We start from the raw sequence: 26,997 nt of genomic DNA, 5'->3' as shown, positions 1-26,997 counted from the left end.
AGAATAAAAAGTAAAGAAAAGAATCTTAGACGATCTGTAGTATCATTTGGTCAAAATAAGAGAAGTGCTAGCTCCCGAGTTAGATATGTATTTAGGGAAGAAGAGGCTGGAGATGTGGTTAGCCATGTGTGGTGTTCAGTTCGGCTCCAATGTTTCGACTATCTCGCTGGGCAATCCGAACAGGTCAATACGGCGAAGCAAAAGTGAGACTGCCAAAGACGCTAGAAATGATGTCCACGCATATTATTTAAGTTCGTTTAGATTTCCTTTCCGTGATGGCAATAATCCGAGAGAGTTCGCCATCTTCGACGTTTCGACGTCCATCGAGATCGGCCAGGTGTCCGCAATTGCGACCCCACGTCCTCCACAACTGACTGCATGTGTTGGTGTTGTGCCCCACCCCGGATTCCCAATGCACAATATCCAGACCACAAGACGTCACGCCCAGCCAAGGCCACCAGCATCCAGCATCTGGCACCATCCCCAACCAAAATCTGCAGTGCCTCGGCCGCCCTACGTGACGCGCAAGATGGAGTCACTGTCGAGGATATCAACGCTTCTCGAGAGTGGTATGTTGAGGAAACCCTCGATAGCTTTTTAGTCGAGGACAAGGACTCCGCTGACCGAATCTATTCCAGCTCGAGAGCTAACTCTCGATGCCGCCCAGGCAACACGAAGCTCCCGAAGCACGCGACCGCTCGACCGCAGCCAAATAAAGAAGCTCCTCGACAGTCGAAATGAGCGCGATGTCCTCGATGGCCTACGTCGGGTCCTCGCTGTGCGTTTTCGCCTGACCTGCACTGGAAGCTAGGCCTTGTTAGCTAACGCTTACGATGGCAGATGATGTACCGATCGCAAAAGACCCTCCCTTTCTTCTCCTCCGTTGTAAAGAACGTCGCATCTCCCAACATTGAGATAAAGAAGCTTGTCTACATCTACCTGATACACCATGCCGAGCAGGAACCCGACCTCGCCCTCCTGTCCATCAACACCATTCAAAAGTCCCTCTCCGACAAGGATGCTCAAGTACGAGCTCTCGCCCTCAAGACGATGTCGGGTATCCGAGTTCCCGTGATTAGCCAGATTGTATCACTAGCCATCAAGAAGGGCGTTGCGGACATGAGCCCCTACGTTCGACGAGCCGCTGCCCTAGCGATACCAAAATGCTACCGCCTCGATCCTGGCCAGGAGCCGCAGCTGGTCGACTACCTCTCGACATTGCTTGGGGACAAACAATACTACGTTGCTGGAGCAGCCGCTATATCGTTCATGGAGACCTGTCCCGATCGCATCGACCTCATTCATAAGAATTACAGAAGTCTCGTTAAGAAAATTGTGGACATGGATGAATGGGGTCAACTCGCGACACTTCGGATGATGACTTATTATGCCAGGAGATGCTTCCCGAGAAGGACGAGGCGAGTGGAACAAAACGAAAAGACGAGCCAGGATACCGACCTACAGACATTTTATGACGGCCCCGGCGCCGAAAGCAACGGCACCGAGGTTGTCCTCGACCCGGACCTTCAACTACTACTAAACGCTATTAAACCCCTATTGCAGAGCAGGAATTCGGCGGTTACCACTGCAGTAGCTAGGTGTTATGCAGAACTCGGCACCAGAGAGTATGTTAGGCTCGCTATAGGGCCTCTTGTAGCTCTCCTCCGCGGCGCTTCGGATATACAACAGGTGGCTCTGTTCAACATCGTATCGGTTTGCCTCCAATGGCCTGCAGACTTTGTCAAGTATGCCAATCACTTCCTCGTGCGCGGTACGGATAGCGCCGCTGTATGGGAGCTGAAGCTCGAGATCCTCACCCTCATCTTCCCCCATAGCAACTCGCATATCAAGAGTTTAATCCTCCACGAACTTGAGCACTTCTCCCGCGGCTCTGCAAACCCTGCGCTCGTTAGGGAATCCGTGCGCGCCATCGGACGTTGCGCCCAGGCCGATAGCTCAATGGCACCCCGCTGTCTCCGCCTTTTGCTGGGGCAGATTGCTAGCCTCGATGGGCGGTTGGCGGCGGAGTCGCTCACTGTTATTCGGCATCTTATCCAACAGGATCCCGAAGGCCATGTCGGGACGGTTGTGCGACTGGCGAAGAACCTCGATAGCGCAACGGATCCACAGGCACGTGCGACTATTATCTGGCTTGTGGGGGAATTTTCCGGTCTCCGCGGCGAAGACAATATCGCTGCAGATGTCCTTAGGATCCTACTAAAGGATTTTGCGAATGAGTCCGAGGCGGCAAAGCAACAAATAGTGCTGCTAGCGGCGAAAGTATACCTCCACCACATCAACAGAGTTAGGGAAGAACAGGAGAAGAAAGGCGCTGAATCCGAGGGAAAGAGTGATGAGCTTCCAGGCGCGAATCCCCCAGGTTCTCCCAGGGATGAGGATGATCAAATCGCTAAACTGTGGGATTATGTCCTGCTTCTAGTCCGGTACGATACCTCTTACGATCTGCGTGATCGAGCGAGAATGTACCGTGCTCTGCTCTCCGTCCCGCAGCTAGCTACCCTTATGCTTCTCGCGCCGAAGCCCGCACCGCAGGCCCCGAGCCCATCAGAAACGCGCAAAGGTTTCGTGCTTGGTTCATCGGCATTGGTTCTCGCGGGAGGCGGAGGAATCCACGGACTCAAAGGATACGCTCCCCTCCCCGATTGGGTTAAGAGTGGCCAGGAGCCCGATCCTAGGTTACGCGATACCGATGTGCCAGTTAGTGGATACGGGGAAAGCAGCAGAGGGGCTATTCCGGCGAGCCAGAGGTTGGACAGTATGGCGTCGAAGAGTAGTGGTATTTCGTCCTCGATCAAGAATGGCGAGGCAGTTGGATCTAAGACTTTGGATGATTGGCTAGCGGAGGATGATGGGGAAGAAGAGGAATCAGAAGGCGACAGCGAAGAAGAGGAGGAAGACGAAGATGAAGAAGAGGACAGTGAAGATGAGGATGAGGATGGAGATGACGAGGAGGAGGAAGGCGAGTCCGAAGAGGAATCAGAGGAAGAGGGTGATGAAAACGATAGACTGATGAAGATATGAGTCCAAAAAAAATGAAAGCTCTTGCATAGGAAAGTAACTAGCATAGAGGGGGGGGAGAGAGAGAGAGAGAGCTTTACCATCATGGACAGCTCTCATGACTTGGGAGCATCAATTATCAACAGATCACGGCCGTAACACTAGATAAGTGGAGAGCCCTTCATGCATTTTGAACTCGCTATTCCACACGTATCTTAATCCGGTCCCTCTCACCTGTTTCTAACTCACAAAAGATAAGAACGCCAAGTACGCCGCCCGCTCAAAGAAACTGTTTACGCTGACCATCTACACATCCAACTACTCTGTGGCAGCGCCCTCGGAAAGGACGCCATCCACTGCAGTTGTATTCTTCTCGGAATCGCTCTCCTGTTTCTTCTTCGCCAAGTTGGTGGCCATTTGGGGGAAATAGAGGCCCGGCGCGAAAATCGTGAGAAGCCATACGGCAACGAGGCATAGACTGGTGAAATGTTAGCTTTCTCAATCGCAAAAGAGAGAAAGAAAAAAAAAGAAGAAGAAGAGAAGAGATTGGGATGAAACAGGTAATATTTCCACTCACCATGAGTCCAGAATTACAAACGAAATCTCATCCTGCATAATGTGGTTCCTAATGGGCAGAGTCGTCAGTCGAAAAGCTCTCACGAACTCCCTTTCAGGATAACACAAAACTTACCCCCATCCACCAGCCATCTCAGCAATTCTATAGTCACCATAATGATCAGCCTCAGCGACTCAAAATGTCGGTCTTCAATAACATGGTAAGGGGTGATTGGCAAGGTGCAATCCAAAACTTACCGGTAGATGCACCGACAAAGGATGGCAAGATAAGCAGCGGATGAAGCTCTCAAAAACGTCCTAAACCGCTTCTCGAACCACAAACCCATACCCAACCTCTCCGCCTCTTCCCTACCCAGGCTCTTGATCTTGCGGCGGACACGAAGGAGATACCCGCCCGACACGAGGCCAAATAGCGACAATACGACAACCTGGAGACAGATGCCGGCGATGATGGCGCGATTCCCGCCATCGAGCAGCTTCTGGTTCGTACTTCCGGCCGCGGCGGCCAGGGATCCGCCGATGGCCTGGATGAGGAGGCAGGAGACGTCGGCGGGCAGGAAGAAGAGGGGATACCACTTGGGGCGAACGCGAGAGAGGGACGGGTCGACGTTGAGAGCTATGTGCTTGATGATGAGGTAGATGCCGGCGCAAATGACGGTGGGGCCGAGGATGATGACGCAGATTTGCATCTGGAAGGCGTCTTTGTTCCAGGGGTTCTTGCTCATCGCAGCTCGACCGGCGTAGCCTGGGTTTTTTTCGTTTGTGTTAGTTCGACACTGCTTTTTCCAAGTCGCCGGGGATTGTGAAGACCTCGCAAAAAGGCCACGGGATTATCCATCAAGAGGTGTTCTCGAAAGGAGGGCCTAGAGGGAAACAAACCCATCGTTTCAAGACCAGCACCAAGCGCGACCGCTGCCGTAAACGTCCATGTTTTCTTCCAAACACCAATCCCGATAGTCGCGAACAGGGCGATGCCAAATGCGACGGCGAAGAAGACGTTGGCGCCGAGATTCGGTGTGTAGCCCAGCACGGTGGCCTCGACCGGGCAAAGGGGTGAAACTTCCTCGCAGGCTATAAACGAGGCTCTGAGGTCTCCATTTCCAGACATGATGATGAGGCGCGAAAGAGAGGAGCTCTGTAATGTGATGCTGAAGCGACGGAGTGAGGATGCGATGCGGGGGGCGACAAAATGCGATCTCGACTGCGGAGACGGATGCCGAACTGGGTTTGGGATTTTGCGATCCTAACAGTTGTAAAGGGCTCGGGATGCTCTGAACTTAAATCGCAAGCTCTCAGTTGATTCCCTGATGGACTAATGGAGGATTCCTAGTAAAATTTATCGCGATACGACAAGGCAGAGTCAATAGAAGCACGATGTATTAGAAGGTGGCACATGTTTGGATCGCAGCCCGCGGTTTGGCGAGGACGAGATATTACAAATTAAGCACGACGGACGAGGCCAGAAATGGAGCTAAATCGATAATGCTACATCGCTAACAGGACCGAAGATGAGTCTGGGGGAGAATGGAGGGGAAGCCAGAAGGCCAAGAATGCAAATGGCGCTCACTTGCGCGCCAGGAGCTCGGCTCGAGCGCCACCCCGTCGTATTCGGGTCCGGATGGAGGGTGAGCCGGACCGTCTGTTTCCAAGGATGGAAGGCCATTCATCGTTGGGCCAAGAACCATTCCATAGGACGAGGCGCCTTTTAGAGGGCGAGGAATCCGTCTATATCATACGACTGCATTGGGCATATTTGGTTATTTCGTGGAGGGATGGTCACACCCAAGGAAGCAGGGAAATGAGAACGCGTGAATTCTTTGCCAGGTCGTTTTGGACATCCTCCGACTAGGTTTTCTCCAGAATAGGCTTGGATGTATCAGAGGCTCTCCAACTTACATCGTTGCGTCTCGAAATATAACACCATCACCGGTCTGATCCCGGGGCCGAAGTTGACAACTTCGTCATCTGCGCCGTCCCGGGGACTCGGAACCGATCGACGGATAAATTAGTATAAGTCGCATCGCATTCTTATCAATAACAAACCAGGAATTTTCTCCCAAGAAGGAATGTTCTAATTTCTCGGCATATATCGCACAATTTATAAAACCGTCCTTCCCTTTACCCCTTTACTCTTCCTTGCCACCAATATACCTATACACGACCGAAAAGTCCCTGCCTGCGCACTTCTCATCCGCCTCCACCGCCTCGTACAGCTCCCTCGCCTTCGTCGCCAACTCTAACCTCGCACCAGCCTCGTCAGCCGCAAGCATAGCGAGCTTCAAATCCTTCTTCATCAGCGAAACCCCGAAACCACCAGCATAGTCCCTGCCGGCGGGCGCAGTCTCCACGACGCCCTTGACGGGGTTGTTCACCTCGGACGGCCAGCACTTTCCGGTGCTAACGTTGATGATCTCCGCTAGCGTCTTGGGATCGAGTCCCCATCGGATACCCAGGTTCATAGCCTCGGCTGTCGCAATGTTGTTGATGGCGAGGAGGTAGTTGTTGGCCAGCTTGGCCGAGAGACCGGTCCCTTGCTTACCGCAGTGGAGGATGCGACGGCCCATCTTTTCAAGGACGGGCTCGACGCGGGGGACGAGATCGGCATCGGCTCCGAGCATGAAGGTTAGCGTGCCGGCAGCGGCGCCGACGACGCCTCCTGACATAGGGGAGTCGACGAAGTGGCCCTGCTTGGCCTTCGTGACCCAGCCGGCGACTTCTTGGGAGGAGGAGGGGTCGATTGTGGAGCAGTCGATGAAGATGCGGTCGCGGGGAGGGATGGAGTCGAGGAAGGAGGAGTAGACCTTTTTGACGTGAACGGGTTCGGGGAGGACGGTGATGACGGTGTCCTATTCGAGGTTAACCAGTTAGCAGGGCGACGCTTGAAATATGCGGAGCGAAGAGAATGCCCAGGTGGAGGTTGAAGGCTGATGTATCAAGGGCACGTTTAAACGTAACCAGCATACATATAACCATGCGACAAGAAGATATCGCACGCTGATCGCAATAGATTGAATATCACCGCAAGGAGAGGGGGACCGAATACTCTCGATTTGTAAGGTTTAGGAGAGGGATAGCAACTTACAGCGTCTTTAACGGCATCCAGAGGACTCTCCGACACCTCGACCTTCGCGCCACCCTGGACCTCGGAAACGAGCTTCTCCGTCACAGCCTTGTTGATATCGAAGACCCGTATCGTGTCTGTCGGCGCCGCCTTCTTTTGTAGGTTTTTTACCATTTGGTAACCCTAGATGAGAATCATTCCAATTAGATCATGTCCGTCTGATGATATGCCCCGTTACACGGGCCGCAAGTGTCGGAGTCTTCTTCGCCCGCGAAATTTGAAATTCGGGTCTATCATACCATCTGACCCAGTCCAATGAAACCATAGGTATCAAGACGGCGAGCGGTAGAGGCGAACCCACGCCTCTGGGCGGGCACTGCCCTCAACAATAACCTAGAGACAGCCATGGCCGGTTTATTCCTTCTTCGATCGTGGAAGGGACTATGCGGTAAGTCGACAAACGCGAAGGGTCTCAAAGCAACAATTGATAGACGGCACGACCTGTGGTCGCTACCCCGGGTCTTATATCGTGACCGCTTGCGGCATCGGCTATTGGCAGGCACAAAAACACACCGAGTTCCCGGAATGCGGGGGGAGAAACAGTTCGATCCACAATGAAGCCTCGGAACTCAACTAGCCGCCCATTGCCGGTCCTACCCACCTCTCAGGGTCCCAGGGTCTCAGGGTCTGTCTCTACCGAACCAGCTCCCAAGGCAAAATCAATTCAAGCCGAGACCGCAATGCAAAATACACCAAGGATCAAAATATCAAAATCCTGCTAACCAGAAATGAACAATCAGTTACTACAGCAGCGGTAAGAATCCATTACAAGATGGGAATTTTTCTTTTTCCCTTTCTTTTTGGTGCTATGAATAGCGAGCGGCATCTGTATCCATCATCCATATCATCCCCCACCATTCCATCCAACCCGCCACGCATCAAAGGCACCAGTTTCGCGTCAATTCTACCCTAGACTCTTCTCCAAACACCTCTGTAGACACTGATATATTTATGGGCCAGCGAGCCTCGGAAAAGGGAACGAGAGGGAGGAAATCAAGTTAAAACGCGTATTTAAAAAAGTGGCAGGGGATGTTGTGGGTTCTTCTGCGGTATGAAAGAGGTGGACTAATTCGAAAATAACTCTGCGCCACCCAAAGGAATGAGAAGTGTGGAAAAAGAGGGGATCATGACAAGGGGGTATGTAAAGGAGGAAAAGAGAAAAGAAGAGGAAGAGGAAGAGGAAGAAAAAGGACAACATGAACAAAAACGAGAAATAGATTCCGAGGGGTGCCTCATCATCAGCATCCCTCGCCCAAAACACCCACAACACCTGCCTCGACCATCCGCCAGAACCCTATCCATAAAAGGCCCGTGTGTTTTGCCCCCAAAAGGAGGCATGCGTGGTTCATGCTTTATATGATTCCGATTAGCCAGGGCATGATGGCACTGGGAAGATACAGTTAGCAGATTGTTTCATAATTCTAGGTTAAATGAAGTGAACAGCCAAGAAAGGGAGGATGGGAAGGGGAAGGAAAAGGGAGATGGGGGACAGAGGGAGAAAACAAAAAGAAGAAAAAAAAAGAGGCTTCTTACCCCATAGCGACGGCGGCAGAAATGCCCACAAGAGCGCGTTGCCTGACACGTCCTTTTTGAAGCTCAATCTCCGTCTTCACCTTCTTCGCGGCGCGCTGCTCCTCGGAATCCTCCTCCTGCTCCTCACCGCCCTCCTTTTCGTTCGGTTCGTCAGAAGTAGAGATATCCTGTGCCTTGCGCTTGCCCTTCTTCGACTCAACCTCTCCATTTATCGCCGGAGCTTCCGCGGAGACCTCGTCCGATGGGGATTCGCCGCTCGATGGGGAGGCGGTTTCCGCCGCTTCCTCGACCATTTTCTTAGCTTCCGCCAACATCTTCAGAGTCTCTTCCTTGGACGGGGGTTCGCCAGCACTCAGGAGATGGATCTTTTCCGAATCGGCCGCCTTCTTCTTCTTCTTGGACTTCTCAGAAGGCTTCTTCTGACTGGTCTCCTCATCTTGCTCCGCAGCGACTTCTTCTCCGTTCTCCTCGGCCGTAGCCTTCGAGGGCTCCTCTTCGACGGATTGCAGGATAACTAAGGATTCTGCCTTGGCCTCGGCCTCCTTCGACGCACGCGCGCTGGCTTCCTCAACTTCTACGGACTGGCTGCGGCTCCTAGTTCGCGGCGGATCGAACGATTCGGAGGACTTTACCCTTGTCGAGCGTTTGCGAGGAGAGGCAGTGACCTTCTTGGGCAGTTTTGAAGGGCTAGCAGAGCGGCGGCCGCGAGATCGAGCGAGGGACGTCGGGGTGGGAGGCGCGAGGTTGGGTGTGACGGTCGAAGCGATGGTGGTCGCGTGCTTGGAGATGTCAAACTTGGGAGGCGCCGTGATGTTCCGGGGAGGGCTTGCCGAGGAGCTGCTGCTGCTCGAAACCGCGATCTTGGCCGGATCAAGAAGGGCTCGAATCCAGGTCGTGATCTGATACTCTTCGGCGAGGATCAGAGCCTGCTCGGGGGGCACCCAGATGTTGCCAGCAGTCTCTTCACGACTCGTGGTGGGCAGAGTCTTGATATACTGGCGCTCCCTCTCCTCCTCCTCCGCCTCGGCGTAGGGGAACGTCGCCTTGAACATGCCAGTCGCAGATACGTATCCGTCGTGGCTGCGGCGCATCAGGAAGTAGCTGTTGGGGCTGGACTTGAAAATGCCCGAGACGATGCCCTTGGGCATTGGGGCGCGAAGATGAGCATAGTCAAACGCGCCGAGGGTCGTGGTCTGTTCGCTCGCACCAGGGCCGACCATCTTAGGAGTCAGCTGAGTCTGGCCGAGTCGGCGACGCGCGACGAGTTCGGTGTCTACAATGGCGTGAGTTACGGACGCGAAAAAATCGACGACGCAGGATGAGGCATACATTCGGGGATACTCTCGATTAACAGCGGATTAATCTTCGTGGGAAGACTCCTCTTGTCGGTGGGCGCCATTGTGATCTGAGGGTGCTGCGACAAACGCGACTTTTGGGCGTCTCGTTGTGTTGAGGTAAGGAATTGATGACACTTAATCGGTTTGAAAGAGCCAGAGGCAAGGTCGGTCGCGACGAGGGCGATAATCGACTACTTGTCCCGTCCCGATCACACAAGCAACGTAAGTTTTGAGTTGTAATCAGACCTGGAAGAAGCGCAAATCAAACCTGGTTAGAACTCTGTTCAAAAATTGGGCGCCGTGCCACGCTGTAATGCTGGGCAGAGGAGGTGGAGAGGGATCTGGGCGAAGCGAGAGAAAAAAAAGCTTGACAGCTGGCGCATTTGGTTGCTGGATCAGAACGCGACCATTGAACTTACCAAGGTACTTGGGCAATTAGTGACATCCAAATTCCATTTACGGAAGGAATGTGTATATATCGAATGAAATAGACAATAAGAAGCGCAAGAAGGAGTAATGCCGCAGAAAAAGGAACAACCTGTAAAATGATGATGGAGGGCAAGGGAGGGATTGGCCGAGTGTGTTGGAGAAATTCAACGAGGCAGAGGCAAGTAGAGGGTGAAATTGGGTGGTGACTGAAAACGACCGCGCAGGGTGCCGAGCACTTTTCCCCCAATCGACCTTGCCGTTCGTGGGATGGGTGTGTGTTCTGGGTTGGGACTCTGGGGGGCAAGGGGGAAGGGACGGAACAATTGAAGACGGGACAGAGACAGAAGACGCAAGGATAAGAGGAGCACAGCGCGATTGATGATGGATGGGGGACGGCGTCAGGGGGAAGGAACTACGAGGTACGAAGTACAAGACATTACGACCTCGCCGGAGGCTGGAGAGAAGTGGTCTATGCGCTGGCAGCAAATCTGGTAGTTGGAGGTTAAGAAGATACAATAAATTGGCCGAAAAGTAATAGAGAAGCGCTAGTATTCAGCTAACTCTTGGCGTAATTCCTGGCGGTCCATGGAGCCGAGTGGACAGGCTGAGTAGGATACACGCTCTGATTCGGCGGTTTGAGCGCTACTTCGCTACATTGGTTTGTCCGAGTTAGGGAAGTGTCATGGAGCGTAACCACAATTGTACATAGTACGTACATGAACCTACAGTATTTGTAATGATAAGCACAGTGATACATATCCACATCAGTCTTCCCCAGCCCAACCAAGCCCTCCTCTCCTTTTAGCACAGTACTTCGTATGTCCAGTAATACCTCAGTATGTACTTAGTACGAAGTACATTGATCGATTGATTATCCTTCACGCACTAGTGCACTTCATAATGTCGTTTGATCAAATGACTTGGTACTTCGTACCTCGTTCATTTACGAGAGTCGATGGGGCTAACCCAATCTGGGACCGTGCGTTTAGTACGAAGTACTGTTGCACATTGTGATGATAAACCCAGCTTCCTGGACTCCTCATTATGGAGGAATTCCACGAACACAGCATTCGCCATCGGCAACCATTGGTAGGGGTCTCATCCACGAGGTGTCGGGGGCGAGTTAATCCTGGGCGGGCCATGCTCCAAGAAGAGGGCTGCTTCGCCTGGCGAGCTGAGCCTGGTTGCCTCTAGCACTGATGTATGTACAAAGTAGGTTGCGCTTCGGGTCAGGTTCGTTGGGCATACTGCTTGGGAATCAACGTTGGATTGTCAAGGACAGACAGATATTATTGATGTTTAGCGAGGAACAGTTTGCGGTTGGTCAGCTCTTCGTTGGTCGGTCCACTCAGTGTACTGTATAACCTTGACCATGCCCTCTGTGAGTCGTGTCTTCGACATTAAGCTGTCTATTAAAGATGAAACAAGCAGTTGGGTCTTGTCTGTCTTCCGGCCAAGCTCTCCCGCCCACCCACACAGCTCAAGCTGAGTGTTAGCCGCCCCCGGTCCCGCCCCGTCCGAAACGGTTGTATATATTCTTGGATGATGAATGATATGGAGTCTCAGGGGGTGCGCCAGGCCAATTGATGTCGTTTTGCCTCTAATGTTATTATGCATTGTTTTCTCTCAGGACCCAAATACCCAAATAGTATGGCAGCATTGCCCCTTCCCCGCCTTCGCTGGCGGTGTGCAAGTAGAACCCAATTGAATCAGCTGTCCATGTCGCTGGGTGGCCCTGGTGGCCCTGGCGACTCGTAACCCCACCAAACCTTAGGATGCTCCTGCGAGTCCGTCCCCTCCTTAAACACCCATCATGAGCTAATACCCCTCCTACCTGATTCCAGCCTCTGCTCCTGTTTATTTCCTCTATCGATCTCTCAGTAATTCTTAGTTGGACAATATTCTTGTTCAGCAATCGGCCCTTGAGATATTCTCCTTATCTGCTACATCTTTTTGAACGTCATTTAGAGAGGGGAATCATAACCTATCGCCGCCAACATGGCTTCCCACGAAGACGACACCATGCCCGAGGAGACTCAGGGTTACAAGTTGACCCAGCCCAAGCAGAGTCTCGCCGACTACCAAAACATGGGTAAGTTCTGAGTTCCTTTACTCTGACGAACTCGTTCTCGCCTTGCCCTTGGTGATGATTTGCAATTGTCCCCTATCGTCATCGCTCTGGGTGCGGGTGGAGGTGCCCCGCCTGAAGACAGCCGTGATGACCCTTCCACCCACTTCGGGATCCGAAGACCCTGGTGCCAATTTTGCTAACCCTCCGGCAGATGCCAACGACGAATCCCTCCAAAAATACAAGGAATCTCTCGGTCTCGGTGGCGGCAAGGACCTCTCCGATCCCAACGATCCTCGAGTATGCATCATCCTCGCCCTGACCATGGAGAGCCCCGGCCGCGATCCCGTCCGAATCGATCTGTCCCAGCCCGGCAGCGAGCTCGCCCTCAAGGATAAGCCCTTCAAGATCAAGGAGGGTTCCAAGTTCACCATGGTCGCCACTTTCAAGGTCCAGCACGAGATTCTCAGCGGTCTCCACTACGTCCAGATTGTGAAGCGCAAGGGTATCAGGGTTAGCAAGGATTCCGAGATGATTGTATGTTTTCCCTTCTTTTATCAGTGTCGTCAAGACGTGAAGCTACAGCTCAGTGTGCTGACATACTCTTCAGGGAAGCTACGCCCCCAACACCGACAAGGTGCCTCTATACGAGAAGAGATGTAAGTGTTTCTAAAAGTGATCCCGGATGTGAAGAGAAAAGGGTCGGCTCACTAACCATGTGTGTACTCTCTTGCAGTTACCGAGGAAGACGCTCCGAGCGGAATGCTTGCCCGTGGCCATTACAATGCCATCTCGACCTTCGTTGACGACGACAAGAAGAAGCATCTGGAGTTTGAGTGGAGTTTTGACATTTCCAAGGACTGGTAGTCGGGTGCTCCGGTTCAGTTTCTTTCCTTTCTTTTACTTTTCAATATACCAGAGAAGCACACCCTTGGATTTTCAAGTGGCCGGGCGAAGCGGTGTAGATATACCAGAGATGCCGAAAACACAAAAAGCAAAGTGTGGAGGTCGATGGGGGGTTACTCGCCTCGCCATTGTTTTTTTTTACGATTACGAAAGTCTTTCAAACCGAAACAATACATTTGGCCAAGGAACCGTGTTCCATGCCAACGATCATCAGTTCACGTTGTGGAAATCTTGACCATAGTCTCGCATGAAATTGTATTCTATGGAGAGTTTCCTTATTAAGGATGTTGAATATATCATAAACTTATACATTATCTAGATGCCGGTCTATCACCGTGCTAGCTATAGGAAGTAATCGGGAAGTGCGCTTCCGTCTGCAGACTTGTCACCGCCTAGGTACAAGTCTTTGTGTAGGTCGTTCTCGGGGGCTGCCGAGAATACGTTGAAGAATCTCTCTCCGGTATCGCTAACTTCGAGGACGCTCGCCATATTACCGCATCTGTAGCAGTAGTTGGGAGCGCTCCAGACCGTACTTAGCTGGTCGTCATATAGCACCTGGTATCCCTCCTGGCAGAGCTGATGGGCGCGAAGGATATGGGACATGTTGTTGACGGCCAGGAACTTCTTCACAACCTGGGCGCCAAAGGTATAACCCGCACCGCGCGGGGAGAGCGAGAACTCGTCTCGATCTGGATCGGGATCGGACCATACGAGGTCGGCCATGGGGCCCTCGTGTGGGATTTCCCGGAAGCGGTCGATAATCTTGATTTGATCGATGGAGTGTATCGAGGGAGATAGACCTTTAAAGCCAGATTAAGATTAGCCCAGGTTATCAGGACAATACACCTGGGGAACAAAGCACACAGGGTTGATTACCTCCATGAACGCAGAAGATCTGGTCGTTAATGACAACACTCAACGTTAAAAAGTCAAACATATCCGTGAAGTAGTGCCAAACGTTGGCGTTGCCATATTTACGGGAGCATTCAGTATAAAAGCCGTAGGACTGCGTTACGCCTCGAGACTCGTGGTTTCCTCGAATCAAATGCACGCGAGTTGGGTATCGAAGCTTCAAGCAGACAAGGAGAGATATCGTTTCAACGCTAAACATGCCGCGATCCACATAATCACCTGCGGAACGAAAGGACAACGATGTAGTTAGCGATCATATCCGGAACGCAAACGAGCTTTCAATGCGCTGCAGAGGATTCATGGCAAGTATCTACTCACCTAAAAAGAGGTAGTTTGTGTCAGGGCAATAACCTCCGATCCTGAAGATTTCTATGAGATCATAGAACTGTCCGTGGATGTCGCCAACAACAGTGATCGGGGCCTGGACGTGGATGACGTTGCTTTCCCGCATCAAAAGCTCCTTCGTTTTCGCGCATATCGCCTCGATGACGGACTCGGCGAGAAGCTCTTTCTTGTAGAGGCGGGCGATACATTCGTCCAGGTCGACTGACGCTATTGCGCAGGATATAATGAAGCGTTAGCTCATGGTCGACGAGACCTGTGAAACGAATGGCACGACACGCGCGAACTAACCTGGTAGGCTGGGCATTTTTGTGACGTCGGGTTGAATATAATTTGGTCGCTATTTTGGAAATGCTCGGGACAAACAAAAGGGCGCGTGCGAGCCTGGTCGCCTCTGCGACAGGTAGCTACGACACTCAATCCTGCCTTCTCCGACTTCCACTGGGGGCAAAGTCGATGCTCAGAGTTGGTGGTGGTGGGTGAATTTTCACCAACATATTCGAGACTTATGGTCGCATCGGATATCGCAGCTAGAAAAGGATACTCGGCGTTCTCGGGACGGGGTGGGAGAAGTGACGAAGCCGTTGGGGGTTGCCAGTAGCAGTATTGATTTCTTGTGAGCGAAGGAAGTTGGAGGAAAAGTGTGGCCCCTCGTCGTCGATATCAGTGCTCCGCGTGCCTAGCCTCTGCTTGTTTAGCACGCAAACGGTCGCTGGTCACTCAAGCTCCTTCCCCTGCAGAAGAGCAGACGAAGCGAAGCGCCGAAGGGTCTTGGGGGATTGATTACTACTGTGTGACTCTGTGGCCAACAGCTGCCTCTAATGGGCGCACATCAAATACTTCACCCACCCACTCATATCACTTTAAGTTGAAGCAATTGGTTGGTACGAGACGACCTTGCATTTCTTGCAAAGTACACAGGTACCTTTACCTCTAAGTACAGCCCCTACTGCCGTGTGGTTGCAGCTTGGGGTGGATGAACAAGCATCAGAGAGCTTGAGACTTGACAATTTGCACGGTACGGCTCTTTGTGTATCCAGCGGACATGAGTGACTTGATCTCCACCGAGGATACAATTTGATTGTATATTGTCTTGTTCCGTGAACTAATTTTTGCCGCTGACATAAAGAGTTCTGGGTTCCAGACCCAACAACAAATTCTTCTCACAATCTGCCATCCCAACTTCAAAACTTCACCTCGAACCACACACATTTCCTTGCTTTCTCCCAGGATGGTTCACCATTTGGTTCTATCCCTCCCCTCCATTCTATCAAATGGTCATTCTCCAATGATCTTTAGGTAATGCCGGATCACTTTTCCTCGGGATATTCTTCTCCCCCATTTCCCCGAGAGTGCCTACAAAAGGGCAGCTTTCCAGAGGCGCTCTGCTGTTCCTCGAGGCTCGATAGACCCCTGGCATTGTTTCCTTCAAGTTCCTCTCCTTCATACTCCTCTTATCAACTTTCCCCCGGATCCCGATCCCAGGATTGGCCTGATTTCCGTGCTACCTTTGGTCTTTCTATATCATTATCTTCTCAGTCAGGTCCCGACGCCTCTCATCTGCACATTGAGGCTGTTTTATTGGACCTCGCACGGTTACTATCGCGGATATCCTGATGGCGAGTGTCCTCAGGTGGATGGGCATCGTCGAATCGTGCTGGGAGCCCTCATCATGCTCATATCTGTTGTCATTTTCTTCCCTACATTTCATCTATCATCGAGTACTATGTGCTTGTCCTAGAATACAATATCAATACTATCCATCAATGAACACTGAGGAATCATCCTTCCATTACGTTCACATACGCCCATGACTTGAGCATGCGGATTTCTCCAATTTCTCCATGTCCGTTGCAGTGAGGCGTGGGAGCTGTTTGAACAGTAGGCCTCAGCCTAGCCTGCCGGAGACCCTGTAACCCCCTCCACTTCTGATGCCGTGATGCTATGTCCATGTCTATATCTTCTGCAGTTTTACCGACGTTACGAAAGGCTTCGCTCTCCAAGAGCTCTCCAGACACAGAAGACGGACCATGCCATCACCCTCAGGCTTCCCTGATTCGTTTTTGTCCGAGGGATTGGAACGCCTGTGGACGACCCGATTTGCCGACTATTAGCCGAGTTTGTGCCAGGAAACGCAGCACCTCACCTTCGATTTTTGGTCATCGCAGGATAGTTCATCCAAGATTCACTTCCGATGGAGAGCCTCAAACAGTAAACATGGCTATCTCCGCGATATATATTGCCTGCTGACCACCGCTTCGTTTTTCGTATCACCACGCGCTTTCTAAACTTCGTGGTGCATCCTTTCCCCTCTCGTCTTCTCAAAGCGGATGACCTTGAGGGCCGATCAATCTGTGTTCCTCTGCCGCGACCAGCGCGAGGGATTTCTCTGAACTGAATCGATACCTGGCCGGTCTGAGACGCTCGACAACGTTTTATCCCCTTTCAATGGGGTCGTGTGTCTGGGATGTTTCTTTGGGAGCCCTGAAGTTAAAGCAGGTATAGTATTTGCGCAGGTGTGGAGCCGATCCAACTCGGCCTATCCCAAGATGTAAGTACAGCCCAGAAACTCATTGAAACGGAATGGGTATAAACATATCGACCATTCGATCCATTTGCTTTCCCTAAATATGCGGCTATAGGCGTTCGATATTCTGGTATTTCTAAGATTTGACTGACCTCCGAGATAGCAATTACACAAACCCTAGCCTAGGTGTTTTAATATAACTAGGCTCTGGCAAACTCCCTAGGTTATGTGACTGGGAATGAGCACTTGGGTGTTTTCAGCTCAGCCTGTGATCCATCTCATATTGAGGCTGGTCTGGGCGCAGTGAGCCTCATTGTCCTGGGCTGTCAAATCACTCTCTTTCCCACTGATTGCAAGTGAGAAGAGCACTTGGAAACTTAAAAGGTTCGGACTTGTGCTCCTGCTTTGTTTAAAGACTGTGGCTCACCTTCCCTAAAGGGCTTTTCACACCCGTTATCTTTTATTACCGCCTGAGCAACATCCAGGAGCTAGGGAACAACTATTCGGTTTAGACATCTGGAACAGGGGCATTACCCACCTCGCGACTTACTATTCCTAACCTCTCTGCTTTCATTTTGTCCTGTTCTTGTTTCTCCTCAGTCGACAAGGATACATCCTATCCTCAAGGGTGTCTGCCTCTGGAAAACCACTTACGGTGTTTACATCAATGCTATTACACCTCGCCTTATTCATTCCTTCCTATGTCTAGCTCGGGCCAATCTAGACTGCCCAGTTGCAAAAACTGTGGCGCTGATGGGCACTGGACCATCGACTGCTATGAGCCGACCCGGAAGATTCCTGCGTAAGTAGCAGGTGGAGCCTTCCTTACTCCGAGAATGTTACCTAGCAACATTTATACTGACATATCCAGCAGAGTGCGCAAAAGAAAGCTAGAGGAAACTCCCCGAAATGGCGACAGGAACGGATTCAAGAAAAATAAGGGAGCCATCATCAGCAAGTATGGCCCGCCACCTGCAACGCCTTATGCAGGTCATCCAGCTTCCTACCCAGGAACCCCGCCTCCCCCAGTGCCGTATGGGGCATATCATCCCCCTCCTCCTGGACCACCATATCCAAGCTATGGTGGTGCCAGTGGCGAGCACCCCCCAGTGGTTCAATCTCCCCACGGCCATTACAATCCTCATCCTCCGCATGTGCCCGTTCCTCCGCCTGGAGTTGTGATTCCGGGACCGCCTTATGGTGGGCCAGCGTACAGTCATTCATATGGGACTCCGGAGGCGTATCCAGGACACCATCCAGCACCCACACCGCCGGGTCCTCCAACGTATGGCACACCTCCAGCCGGCCCCTATTTCCCACCCGGGCCACCCCCACCGCAATCACATTACCCGAACCCACCTCCTCACGGCCATCACTATCCCCCGCCTCATCAGCCATATCCTTCATCACATCCGTACCCCCCGCAGCCACCACGGCCCTTACCTCAACCTCATCCTTCGCTGCCGACTCCTCCGCCACATCTGAGAGCTCGAAGCCCGCATCATTTCCATCCTGGGCCCGTATCTGCTGCTCCACATGGCCCACCGGGATTAGGCGCCGAGTCATATCCCCCGCCTTATGGTGGTCATCCTGGGCCCCAAGGAGGCCAGTATCATCTGCAGCCCCCACCGCCTGTGCCTCATAGCTACCACGGCCCTGCTTTCCCCGGCTCACCAAATCCGGACCCCGCTCTCCCTTTCGGTCCTGGATCAGGTATTCGGGTTCTCCCTCCAAGACCTACAGAAGAAGTCACACCAAGCCATCGGAAGGACAGAAACCGCAATTGGAAGAATCGAAAGTTCAAAGATGACAGGTCTAAACATGGCCAGTCCGCATCCAAGAATGATAAACACAAAAACGCACACAAGAGAAGGGATGGGAAAGATACCATGCCGGAGGAGCCTTCAGCTAAACCTGAAAAGAAGGCCAAGAGTGGACATGGGACGCGAGAAACGAAGCCCGATATCCCGAAGGCTGCCAGCGGAGACGACACTGACGCAGATTCGGCGTCCGTGGATAAGGCTGAGGAGGGTGAGATCTTGGATGAAGACGCGCAATTGGAGTGGGACGAGAAGATGATATTCCAAGAGCACAAGGAAATCCATCTAGCGGATGCTGTTGCTGGGCCGCTTCCATCTGAATACACTGAGGATATCCTGATACCGCCTGCTTGGGACGCCGAGTATTTGGTTTCGAAGTTCGTAAATCCCGATAATCGGGGCGCCTACTGCAGCCCAGCATGGGGTACGCCGCTCTGGGATAAGTATAAGGATACTGCTCCTTTCAAGATCGCAACCCTTAGCGATGACGGCACAGTGGATTCTGCTCCTCTACAGAGGCTCCTTGCGACTCGTCGCAGTAGCATGAATCCCGGGCCCAGGCGGGAACCTCAACAGCCGAGCAAAGAGCCCCTGGATGAGCACGGTGCCCTCGACACTGGCGGGAATTTTACAGTCGGGGACGCCAGCATCAACGGATCTACCCCGACGCCTAGCGAATCACCTGAAAGACGCTTTTCCAGTACCCAGAAGGACCGCCGTCCGATTATCGATAGCTACCGACCAAACTACGGCAAAGCAAGCGGGCCTAGCACAGAGCGAAGGCGGAACGGGCAAAGCAGGTCGCCTTCTGCTGCCCGTCGGAACTCCTCTGATGACCAGACCCAGAGATTCCAAAAAGGTCTTGATGAGCGTGGCCGTGACCATCGTGAAAGTTCGGTTGAATCGGATCTCAACTCACTCGAAAATGAACTACTTGGTATTTCTCCCAAGTCTTCTAGTGATGAAGAGAAGGAACGGGAGGAAGAAATGGGGAAGAAGAAAGAGGACGACAAGAAGCGACCCGATGAAGACGCAATTCCCAAGATTAAGCGCCGTCGTGTCAAGGTCGATTCAGCATTCAGGTTAGTCCTGCACCCAACTCATCTTGCTTGTTCGCTTGGAGATGTGCTTCCCGTTCCATATGGTCTAATACTAACAATGGCATAGCCGACGATGGTGAGTGGTACCGGTCAAGCAATCTCTGGCCGCATGGATTGCAACAGCGATGCCCACTCTAGACTATGGCGGCACTTTTAGGGGGGATTCTCTGTGCTTTTTAACCCTTCAGTTTGACATGACATAGACGTGTACATTAAGATTTGTTTGCCATGTCGTTGACTCGGCGTTTCGCCGGTGTGATTTCTCATTCTTGTCTTTGTCATTGCGAGGGATGAGCTTTTGCATTTCGGATGGCATTGGCATTGGCATATGTGTATGAGTGAGTTTGGTTCGGATTCGGAGTTCATTGATTTTTTGTCTTCTTTGAGGGTATTAGATATCATCTGCGTCACTCGTACTCATGCGCAGGTTTACAGTGGGACACGAAGCCTCACGAATATAATAATGCTAATGCAGCTGACTCGACTCCTGGATCACAACACAAACTTATCCAATCGCCTGAGGAATGACGGGATAGCGGGGCGGACTTCGTCTCCTCAAAGGCAGTCAAGTTGAATAGCCCGCCGAGTTTATCTCTCCAGCGCCGCACCTTGCTGGTAGGGGATCGGCAATATCGATGTAGGCTGGTTTCAGCTGTCAGTCACTTCAGAGGTCGCAGATACAGCTTCTGAAGCACTAGTGCGTCATGGAGAAGTTCCTGGCATTGAATGGATCCTGGCAGCTAGCCAGTAGTCGATCCTGGTTGGGAGGGCGACCAGCATTGCGAGCCCCCCACCGAGAAGCCACATCGACGGAACTGCATGATGTTTGATCCATCCAACTGGGCGTGCTCTTACAACAAGGACCAGGCCAACCGGGAATCAGAACCCCGCATTAGATTAATATGATTAATGCGTGTCATAACGCTCGAGGCTTGTTTGTCCAGCGTTCTGCGATAATCGTCTGCACTAGACAGACACGCCTGTCGCACAAGCTCATGCGTGTTTGCGTGTGGGTTCGAGTCGCTTCCGCATCCATGAACAAGTTTTTTGGCTGGGATCGTTCACGAACCATTACACCAGTATGCCCTGTACTCCTATCTCCTGTCCATTTTATCCCACCCCGTTCGGATTTCAAGAGTTCTCTTCCTACCTCCTTCGCTACTTCCAGTCTGCGCAGCCTGTGTGAGATGTACTTCGTACTCTTTGTCATGATGGGAATGTAACAGGACACATACTCGATAATACTCGATACACTGATGCATTCATCTATCCGATCTCCCTTTGGGCTATTTTCTTTGGGTGGGAAGGTACGAGGTACAATTGTACCAGTGTCCAGTGTAATAAATTTGATGTTGTGCTGAAGTTGAAGCGGCAGGCGCAATCAGTGATTGATCAGGCTTCAAATTGTCACAGGTGCAGCGCTGCACTGTTGATTTGACCCCACCATTGAGATACGTCGTTTCGTACCGTGGAATTCAGAAAGCGCGACAACTTTTGCCCTCTCTCCCCGCCTTTCCGTGTTTCCACCCTTCCCACCTTTGGACTTTTACCTGACCGACTCTGCCTCTTCCATCCGTCAATCCACCACAACACAGAGTCTCGCTGCATACGAGGACCGCCACCATGGATGACGAACTCGTTCAGGTCCTCACCAACACCCAATCTCCCGACCAACCAGTCCGCCATCAGGCTGAGCTAGCTCTCAACCACGCCAAATCTAACCCCGCCTTCCCAGTCTCGCTTGCGAACGTCGCTGCCCACACATCTGTCGATACCTCCGTTCGCCAGGCTGCTCTCTCCTCCCTTCGATTGTTTATTGAGTCGAACTGGAACCCCGATGATCAAGATGTCGAGCCCGTAATTGCCATTTCAGACGAGGCTCGGGCCCAGCTCCGGCGGATCTTGCTGGAGCTCACCCTGAGTCCGGAGGAGAACCGAAAAGTTAAAATCGCGGCGAGGTAGGTCTCCTGTTGCCAACGCGTTTCTCATATTTCTACGCGTCCCCACGTATCAGATAGCTAGTAGTTTTCTAACGTTGCGTCTTGCAACTCTTATAGCTATGCGGTCGGCAAGATGGCGATTCATGATCTCCCGGACAAGTGGCCCGAGCTGCTACCGAACCTTCTCTCCATAATACCCACCGGTACCGATGCTCAGGTCCACGGTGCGCTAAGGACCATCTCCGATATCGTCGAGGACAGTTTGAGCGAGGACCAGTTCTTCTCCATGGCCCGCGACATTATCAAGGCCCTGACTGTTGTTGCCCTCGACGAGAACAGGACTCCTACCATCCGCTCCCTTTCTGTGTCCGTCTTCCGCTCGTGTTTCGATCTGATGGATATTGTCAAGGAGGAGCACCCCAAGGAGGTCAAGGCCTTCGGAGATGAGCTTTTGAAGGAGTGGGGACCTTTCTTCCTCCAGGCTCTCAAGGCAAGGTTACCCAACGAGCCCGTAACGGCGTCTTGTCAGCCCCAGTCCTGGAATGGTCTCATTATGCTCAAGCTGCAAGTCCTGAAGACTCTTCTAAAGATTAGGACGGTGCTCCCTCAATTGATCTCTGCTCAGGCGCTTGACTACTTTAGTGCCGTGTGGGAGGAACTTCTGGCTCTCCAGGGACCCCACAAGGAGCTATACCTTGATAATAACGCCCAGGACAGACTGGAGGACATCGACAACCTACCCTATTCCCTCGACTTCTTGATCCTCGAGGAGCTCGATCTTATCCACCAATTCCTTCGTGCACCCCCTGTGCATGCCCAGCTTGATGCTCAGCTCCAGGCTCACCCCTCGGCCCAGGAGACCCCCTGGTTGACCGAGATCATGAAGACTCTTGTCGCTTTCTCACGCATCACCCAGGAAGAGGAAGGATTGTGGGATATCGACTGCTCCCTTTACCTTGCCGAGGAAGCATCAGCTTCGGCCAACTATACCTCGAGGACCGCTGCGGGAGATGTGCTGATCAAGCTCGGCGAGACCTATAGCCAGGCTGCTCTCGACGGCTTGTTCGGTTACACGCAGACTCTATTCACTGGAGAGGCCGCTGGCGATTGGAGAAGTCAGGAGGCCGCACTCTATCTCTTCAACATGCTGGCCAGCGACTTCGACGATATGGGCAAGACCATTCCGGAGCAGACGGCCCGCGCTTACCTAGCCCTTGTCGACTATGCCATCAACCAAGCCGAGTGGCCCCTCTTGCGCGCTCGGGGCTACTTGGTTGGTGGTACCCTAACGCGCTCCTTCGCCACCCCAGATACGCTTATTGAGCGAATTCTTCAATGCATCAACAGCGAGGAAGCCGAGGTGGTCAGAGTTGCGTGCATCAAGGCCGTCGAGCATCTGGTCCGCGCCAAGCGTGTCACTCCTGAACATCAAATTCCCATTATCCAAGCAATTTCCCAGTACATGCAGAACAAGGATCCCGAGGACATGGAGGATGCCGATGAACTTCTCGTGACCATCGCGGAGTCCCTGCGCCTTGTCATCAACGTGGACCATCGGGTTGCCTTGGCCACGAATGTACAGCCCGTTGACATTCTTTTCACTCTCGCCAGACACGGAGCTTCTAATTTCCAGGTCACTATGATTGTCACTGAGTCGTTTGAAGATATCGTCCGTAACCTGACGGATCCGACCTCCTATACCGCCCTTAGTGCCAAGGTGCTTCCTATTATTACTGCTGCATTTGATGTTGCAAACCTCACCCAAGACGATCCCCTGGTCACGGTTAGTCAACAATAAAGGCCGATCAACATCCTCAGCGATGTATAGTTTGTCCCATGGCTAACAAAATCTTGTCTTTTTAGGTTGCCGTAGAGCTTTTAGTCGTGTTGATTCAGCACGGTACCGAACCTCTACCTCCAGGCTTCATTTCCGCCACTTTGCCCAAGCTGAAGAGGCTCCTCATGGAGGCTGTTGAGGGCGAGGTGCTGAGGCCTGCTGCCGAATCGCTGAAGTACTTGCTCATGCATGACCACCATCAAGTCTTCGGATGGCACGACGAGTCGGGTCAGAGCGGTCTGGATGTCTGTCTTCTGGTGATCGACCGCCTTCTCGGATCTGCTATTGAGGATAATTCGGCGTCTGAAGTTGGCGGCCTGGCAGCTGAGCTAGTAGAAAAGGCCGGACACGAGCGCCTCGGTCCGTATCTGCCTCAACTTCTTCGAGCGGTCGCGACTCGACTTTCCACTGCCCAGGCGGCGCCCTTCATCCAGTCTCTGATCCTCGTCTTTGCGCGCCTGTCCCTGGTCGGCGCTCATGACGTCGTGGAGTTCCTTAGCCAGATCCAAATAGGCGATCAGAGCGGCCTTCATGTTGTACTCGGAAAATGGCTGGAGAACTCGGTCAACTTTGCCGGATACGATGAAATTCGTCAAAAGTATTTCCCCCCGGGTCTTTGCCGATCCCTCCCTGTTTCGTTTTAGCGGCGCGATAAGTAAAACTAACTATCTGATAGTGTTATCGCGCTCTCGAAGCTGTATTCACTGAATGATCCACGGTTGTCACAGACTATGGTCAAGGGAGACCTCATTGTCACAGACACTGACCGTATTAAGACGCGCTCGAGGGCCAAGCAGAGTAAGTGCATGGAGGTAATTACAGTTTCAATGTTGTATGCGACGCTAATCGTAGTAGACCCAGATCAATACACCATCATTCCCGCTTCGCTCAAGATCCTCAAGGTTCTGATTCAAGAACTCCTCTCGGCATCGGGTAGTGGTAGGGCCGCTGCCACTGCTGCCGCGTTGGCTGCCGCAGCTGAACTCGAGGAGGACGACGGCGACGACAACTGGGAGGATGAGCCCGATAGCGTCGATCTCGGCCTCGGAACTTCGAAATCCGACCTCTACGCTTTCATTGAAAGCAGCGGCAGCCGCCAGCAGGATGACGAAACCCAGGCCTACCTCACCGAGTTCTTCGTGTCTGCGGCGCGTGACAATGTAGCCAACTTCCAAGAGTGGTACACCATGCTCACGGACGAGGAGCGCACCAAGCTGCAGGAGCTGGCGTCGCAACCTTCTGCCTAGGGAGACGCCGCGGTGAGTCCCCCTGGTGGGACCCAAAGCGCTGGTGATGCGAGGACACGTACTCTCCGAAAGCATCTCTGGGGCTGAGCAATTCTGGGACGAGACCGCGGTCAGATCGAACTTTTTAAGGGAAACTTTACTGCGGGTCTGCTCCCCTGGTGAGAGCAGACAGGATCTGGGATGGAAATAGCCGTGGAAAATGGAGGAGGAGAAGAAACACAGAGATAGATACCAAGTCGGCGGAGGACATACGGAAAAGGAAGTTCTAGCTGCAGAAAGGGAAAAGGTATTCAAGGGGGTCAACTGCTAGAGATTTCAGTAAACAGTAACAAAGGGCCAGAAGGAAAAACGAACTAACCTCACAAAGAGAACCAAAAAAAAAAAAAAAAAAAAAAAAGAGGAAAGAATTGTCTAAAGTGTCCTATTCTGGCGTTTGGAGAAGTCGACGGAATTGGTCGAGGAGGGACGGCGTCGTTGGATGTTCAGGTTTGGCCGCCGGTGCAACGTTGACGTTGGAGATTTCAAGTCTTCTTTCTTGTCCAGGTCGTAAGAGGGATGGGAGAGAAAGAAAAAAAAAAATGTCGGCAAAAATCTACTTTCCCTTGAAGTGCGGACATGTCTAGGAAGGGGGAACCTCGCGCAGCGTGATGAGCGCTCTTCGAAGGAATGGTTTTTCATGACAAGCCACATCAAAGAGGAGACCGAGCATAAGGAAAATCTTGATATTATTTCTCATACTACCTCATTAAAGCCTTGATATGACGGTTTGCCAAACTTCGTAAGTCATTACTAGCTGTTGTACAGATGAAAAGAAAAAGCCCTGACGGGTAAAGGCTGGCCCTGCATTTATTCGTTCTTCCTTTTTGCATCGTTCAAATTATGTCGCCGCCGAAACCACCACCACTTGGCCCTCCTCCAAAGGGATGTTGTCCACCTCCCTGTCTCGGCCTAGGGCCGCCACCGGGTCCCACAGGATCCCACCTCGCACCAGGAGGACGTTGCGGATCATGGAAGCTGTCCTCGCCGGCCTGCCCGCCTCCAGGGCCCTGGAACAGTGGGTCATCAAAGGTGGGATGCATGCCGCCGAACCCTCCGGGTCTGCCTCCGGGTCTGGGAAGACCGGGTTCGCCGCCGGTGAAGTACGGGCGAATGGGATCGTGGGGGCCGAGGCCGGCGGGGTAGAGATCGTCGTGGCCGATGTCGAAGGGCCCGGGGCCCGGGGGAACGGTGCCTCGGGGTCGGGTGTTGATCTCGTGGGGGTCTTCGAAGCCGGGAGGGGGAAAGTCGCCTGGGATCGGGCGGCGCGGTGGAGGGGCTGCGAGTGGGTCATAGAAGGGGTAGGGATGGCCTGGTTGGGGTGGTCTGGGTTCCTCGAGAGGTGGGCGGGGGCCGAGCTCGCCTGGTCGAGGTCTGGGTTGCTCTGATGGTCCGGCGCCTAGGTCTGGCGTCTCCTCGTAGCCTTCTACCTGGAGTTTGGGGATAAATTTTTGAACAATCTTGACTTTGAACTCGTTGAGAACATCTATTTCATAGTTAGTGTCTAATTACGAGGAAGGCGAAGAAGAAGAGGGAGTGGAAATTGATCATACCATCAATTGCCTGATCGGAGACAAAGAGTTGCCTCAACTTATCCCTCAAACCGCTTCGATCCTCTGCTCCCGCCTCATCCAAAGGAATCCGCACAGGCAACCCAGCCGAGCGCACAATGTCCCGGATGTTCCTCTCGAAACGGTAGATCTTGTCGTCGCCTACCGCGAGACCCCGGATCTCGACTTTGTTCCCAAGCCTATCGACCTTGACAACGAATGTCATGGCGGACTGCTTGTGCGCGTAGACGAAGCTATGGGAGCCAAAGGTGTCGTTCCATGACGGCGGGAGGCGTGGTGCTAGCGAGGTGCACTCATCCTCTGAGGATTTCAATTTCAGTTTTAGTATTGGAATATGTGAAAATCATAAGGAGATGTGGATGGGCGATGAAGAAACCATACCTATCTTCTTGTCCTCGTTGAAACCCAAGAGCCGAAACTTGAGGGCTGTCATGTACGAATGGATGAGCAGAGCCAAGACCTCATAAGACGAGCTAAGATCAGAGCTCGAATCGCCCTGCGGATGGGTTGGGATTGCGTCCGCCATCCCCTGCAGGATGGCCTCTTTCCGAAGAGATTCAGCCATTGTCGTGGCGAGTGATGGCTTTTCTTTTTCAGATGATTACCGGTGAGAGTATTCTCTCGAGTGTCGATGTTCTGATGCTGAATCTAGCTGCTGATATAGCTCAACTGAGGCA

At 52.4% G+C, this 26,997-nt stretch overlaps 10 protein-coding genes across 10 annotated transcripts; 4 read left to right on the top strand and 6 right to left on the bottom strand.

Moving 5' to 3' along the window:
• Window positions 1-412: 412 nt before the first annotated feature.
• On the top strand, window positions 413-3,042 carry SAPIO_CDS7562 (Ap-3 adaptor complex subunit beta; the record flags this gene model as incomplete). Its single annotated transcript, XM_016789405.1, has 3 exons — window positions 413-569; window positions 639-778; window positions 841-3,042. The coding sequence occupies 3 exons, from the start codon at window positions 413-415 to the stop codon at window positions 3,040-3,042; spliced, it is 2,499 nt and encodes an 832-aa protein (XP_016641232.1).
• Window positions 3,043-3,336: 294 nt separating this feature from the next.
• SAPIO_CDS7561 (uncharacterized protein) lies at window positions 3,337-4,702 on the bottom strand (the record flags this gene model as incomplete). Its single annotated transcript, XM_016789404.1, has 5 exons — window positions 3,337-3,496; window positions 3,596-3,643; window positions 3,710-3,736; window positions 3,832-4,339; window positions 4,474-4,702. The coding sequence occupies 5 exons, from the start codon at window positions 4,700-4,702 to the stop codon at window positions 3,337-3,339; spliced, it is 972 nt and encodes a 323-aa protein (XP_016641231.1).
• Window positions 4,703-5,720: 1,018 nt separating this feature from the next.
• On the bottom strand, window positions 5,721-6,829 carry SAPIO_CDS7560 (uncharacterized protein; the record flags this gene model as incomplete). The annotated part of the gene is made up of 2 exons (XM_016789403.1): window positions 5,721-6,440; window positions 6,677-6,829. 2 exons carry the CDS (start codon window positions 6,827-6,829, stop codon window positions 5,721-5,723), a joined length of 873 nt encoding a protein of 290 aa, XP_016641230.1.
• Window positions 6,830-8,244: 1,415 nt separating this feature from the next.
• Window positions 8,245-9,647, bottom strand: SAPIO_CDS7559 (uncharacterized protein; the record flags this gene model as incomplete). Its single annotated transcript, XM_016789402.1, has 2 exons — window positions 8,245-9,521; window positions 9,578-9,647. 2 exons carry the CDS (start codon window positions 9,645-9,647, stop codon window positions 8,245-8,247), a joined length of 1,347 nt encoding a protein of 448 aa, XP_016641229.1.
• A 2,365-nt stretch (window positions 9,648-12,012) lies between these two features.
• On the top strand, window positions 12,013-12,949 carry SAPIO_CDS7558 (uncharacterized protein; the record flags this gene model as incomplete). Its single annotated transcript, XM_016789401.1, has 4 exons — window positions 12,013-12,106; window positions 12,297-12,619; window positions 12,693-12,741; window positions 12,819-12,949. 4 exons carry the CDS (start codon window positions 12,013-12,015, stop codon window positions 12,947-12,949), a joined length of 597 nt encoding a protein of 198 aa, XP_016641228.1.
• Window positions 12,950-13,330: 381 nt separating this feature from the next.
• Window positions 13,331-14,549, bottom strand: SAPIO_CDS7557 (Serine/threonine-protein phosphatase PP2A catalytic subunit; the record flags this gene model as incomplete). The annotated part of the gene is made up of 4 exons (XM_016789400.1): window positions 13,331-13,788; window positions 13,853-14,119; window positions 14,219-14,452; window positions 14,534-14,549. 4 exons carry the CDS (start codon window positions 14,547-14,549, stop codon window positions 13,331-13,333), a joined length of 975 nt encoding a protein of 324 aa, XP_016641227.1.
• Window positions 14,550-17,720: 3,171 nt separating this feature from the next.
• SAPIO_CDS7556 (uncharacterized protein) lies at window positions 17,721-18,592 on the bottom strand (the record flags this gene model as incomplete). Its single annotated transcript, XM_016789399.1, has 2 exons — window positions 17,721-18,506; window positions 18,581-18,592. The coding sequence occupies 2 exons, from the start codon at window positions 18,590-18,592 to the stop codon at window positions 17,721-17,723; spliced, it is 798 nt and encodes a 265-aa protein (XP_016641226.1).
• A 66-nt stretch (window positions 18,593-18,658) lies between these two features.
• SAPIO_CDS7555 (uncharacterized protein) lies at window positions 18,659-19,769 on the top strand (the record flags this gene model as incomplete). Its single annotated transcript, XM_016789398.1, has 2 exons — window positions 18,659-19,671; window positions 19,757-19,769. 2 exons carry the CDS (start codon window positions 18,659-18,661, stop codon window positions 19,767-19,769), a joined length of 1,026 nt encoding a protein of 341 aa, XP_016641225.1.
• Window positions 19,770-21,312: 1,543 nt separating this feature from the next.
• On the top strand, window positions 21,313-24,713 carry SAPIO_CDS7554 (Importin-beta domain-containing protein; the record flags this gene model as incomplete). The annotated part of the gene is made up of 5 exons (XM_016789397.1): window positions 21,313-21,647; window positions 21,747-23,412; window positions 23,493-24,064; window positions 24,143-24,264; window positions 24,322-24,713. The coding sequence occupies 5 exons, from the start codon at window positions 21,313-21,315 to the stop codon at window positions 24,711-24,713; spliced, it is 3,087 nt and encodes a 1,028-aa protein (XP_016641224.1).
• An 872-nt stretch (window positions 24,714-25,585) lies between these two features.
• Window positions 25,586-26,885, bottom strand: SAPIO_CDS7553 (Pi31 proteasome regulator; the record flags this gene model as incomplete). Its single annotated transcript, XM_016789396.1, has 3 exons — window positions 25,586-26,235; window positions 26,303-26,620; window positions 26,702-26,885. The coding sequence occupies 3 exons, from the start codon at window positions 26,883-26,885 to the stop codon at window positions 25,586-25,588; spliced, it is 1,152 nt and encodes a 383-aa protein (XP_016641223.1).
• Window positions 26,886-26,997: the final 112 nt, after the last annotated feature.

This window comes from Scedosporium apiospermum, assembly GCF_000732125.1.
Source record: "Scedosporium apiospermum strain IHEM 14462 chromosome Unknown SEQ_SAPIO_0110, whole genome shotgun sequence".
NCBI lineage: Eukaryota > Fungi > Ascomycota > Sordariomycetes > Microascales > Microascaceae > Scedosporium > Scedosporium apiospermum.
The sequence above is the reverse complement of the archived record's forward strand: the minus strand, read 5'-3'. Positions and strand labels throughout refer to the sequence as shown.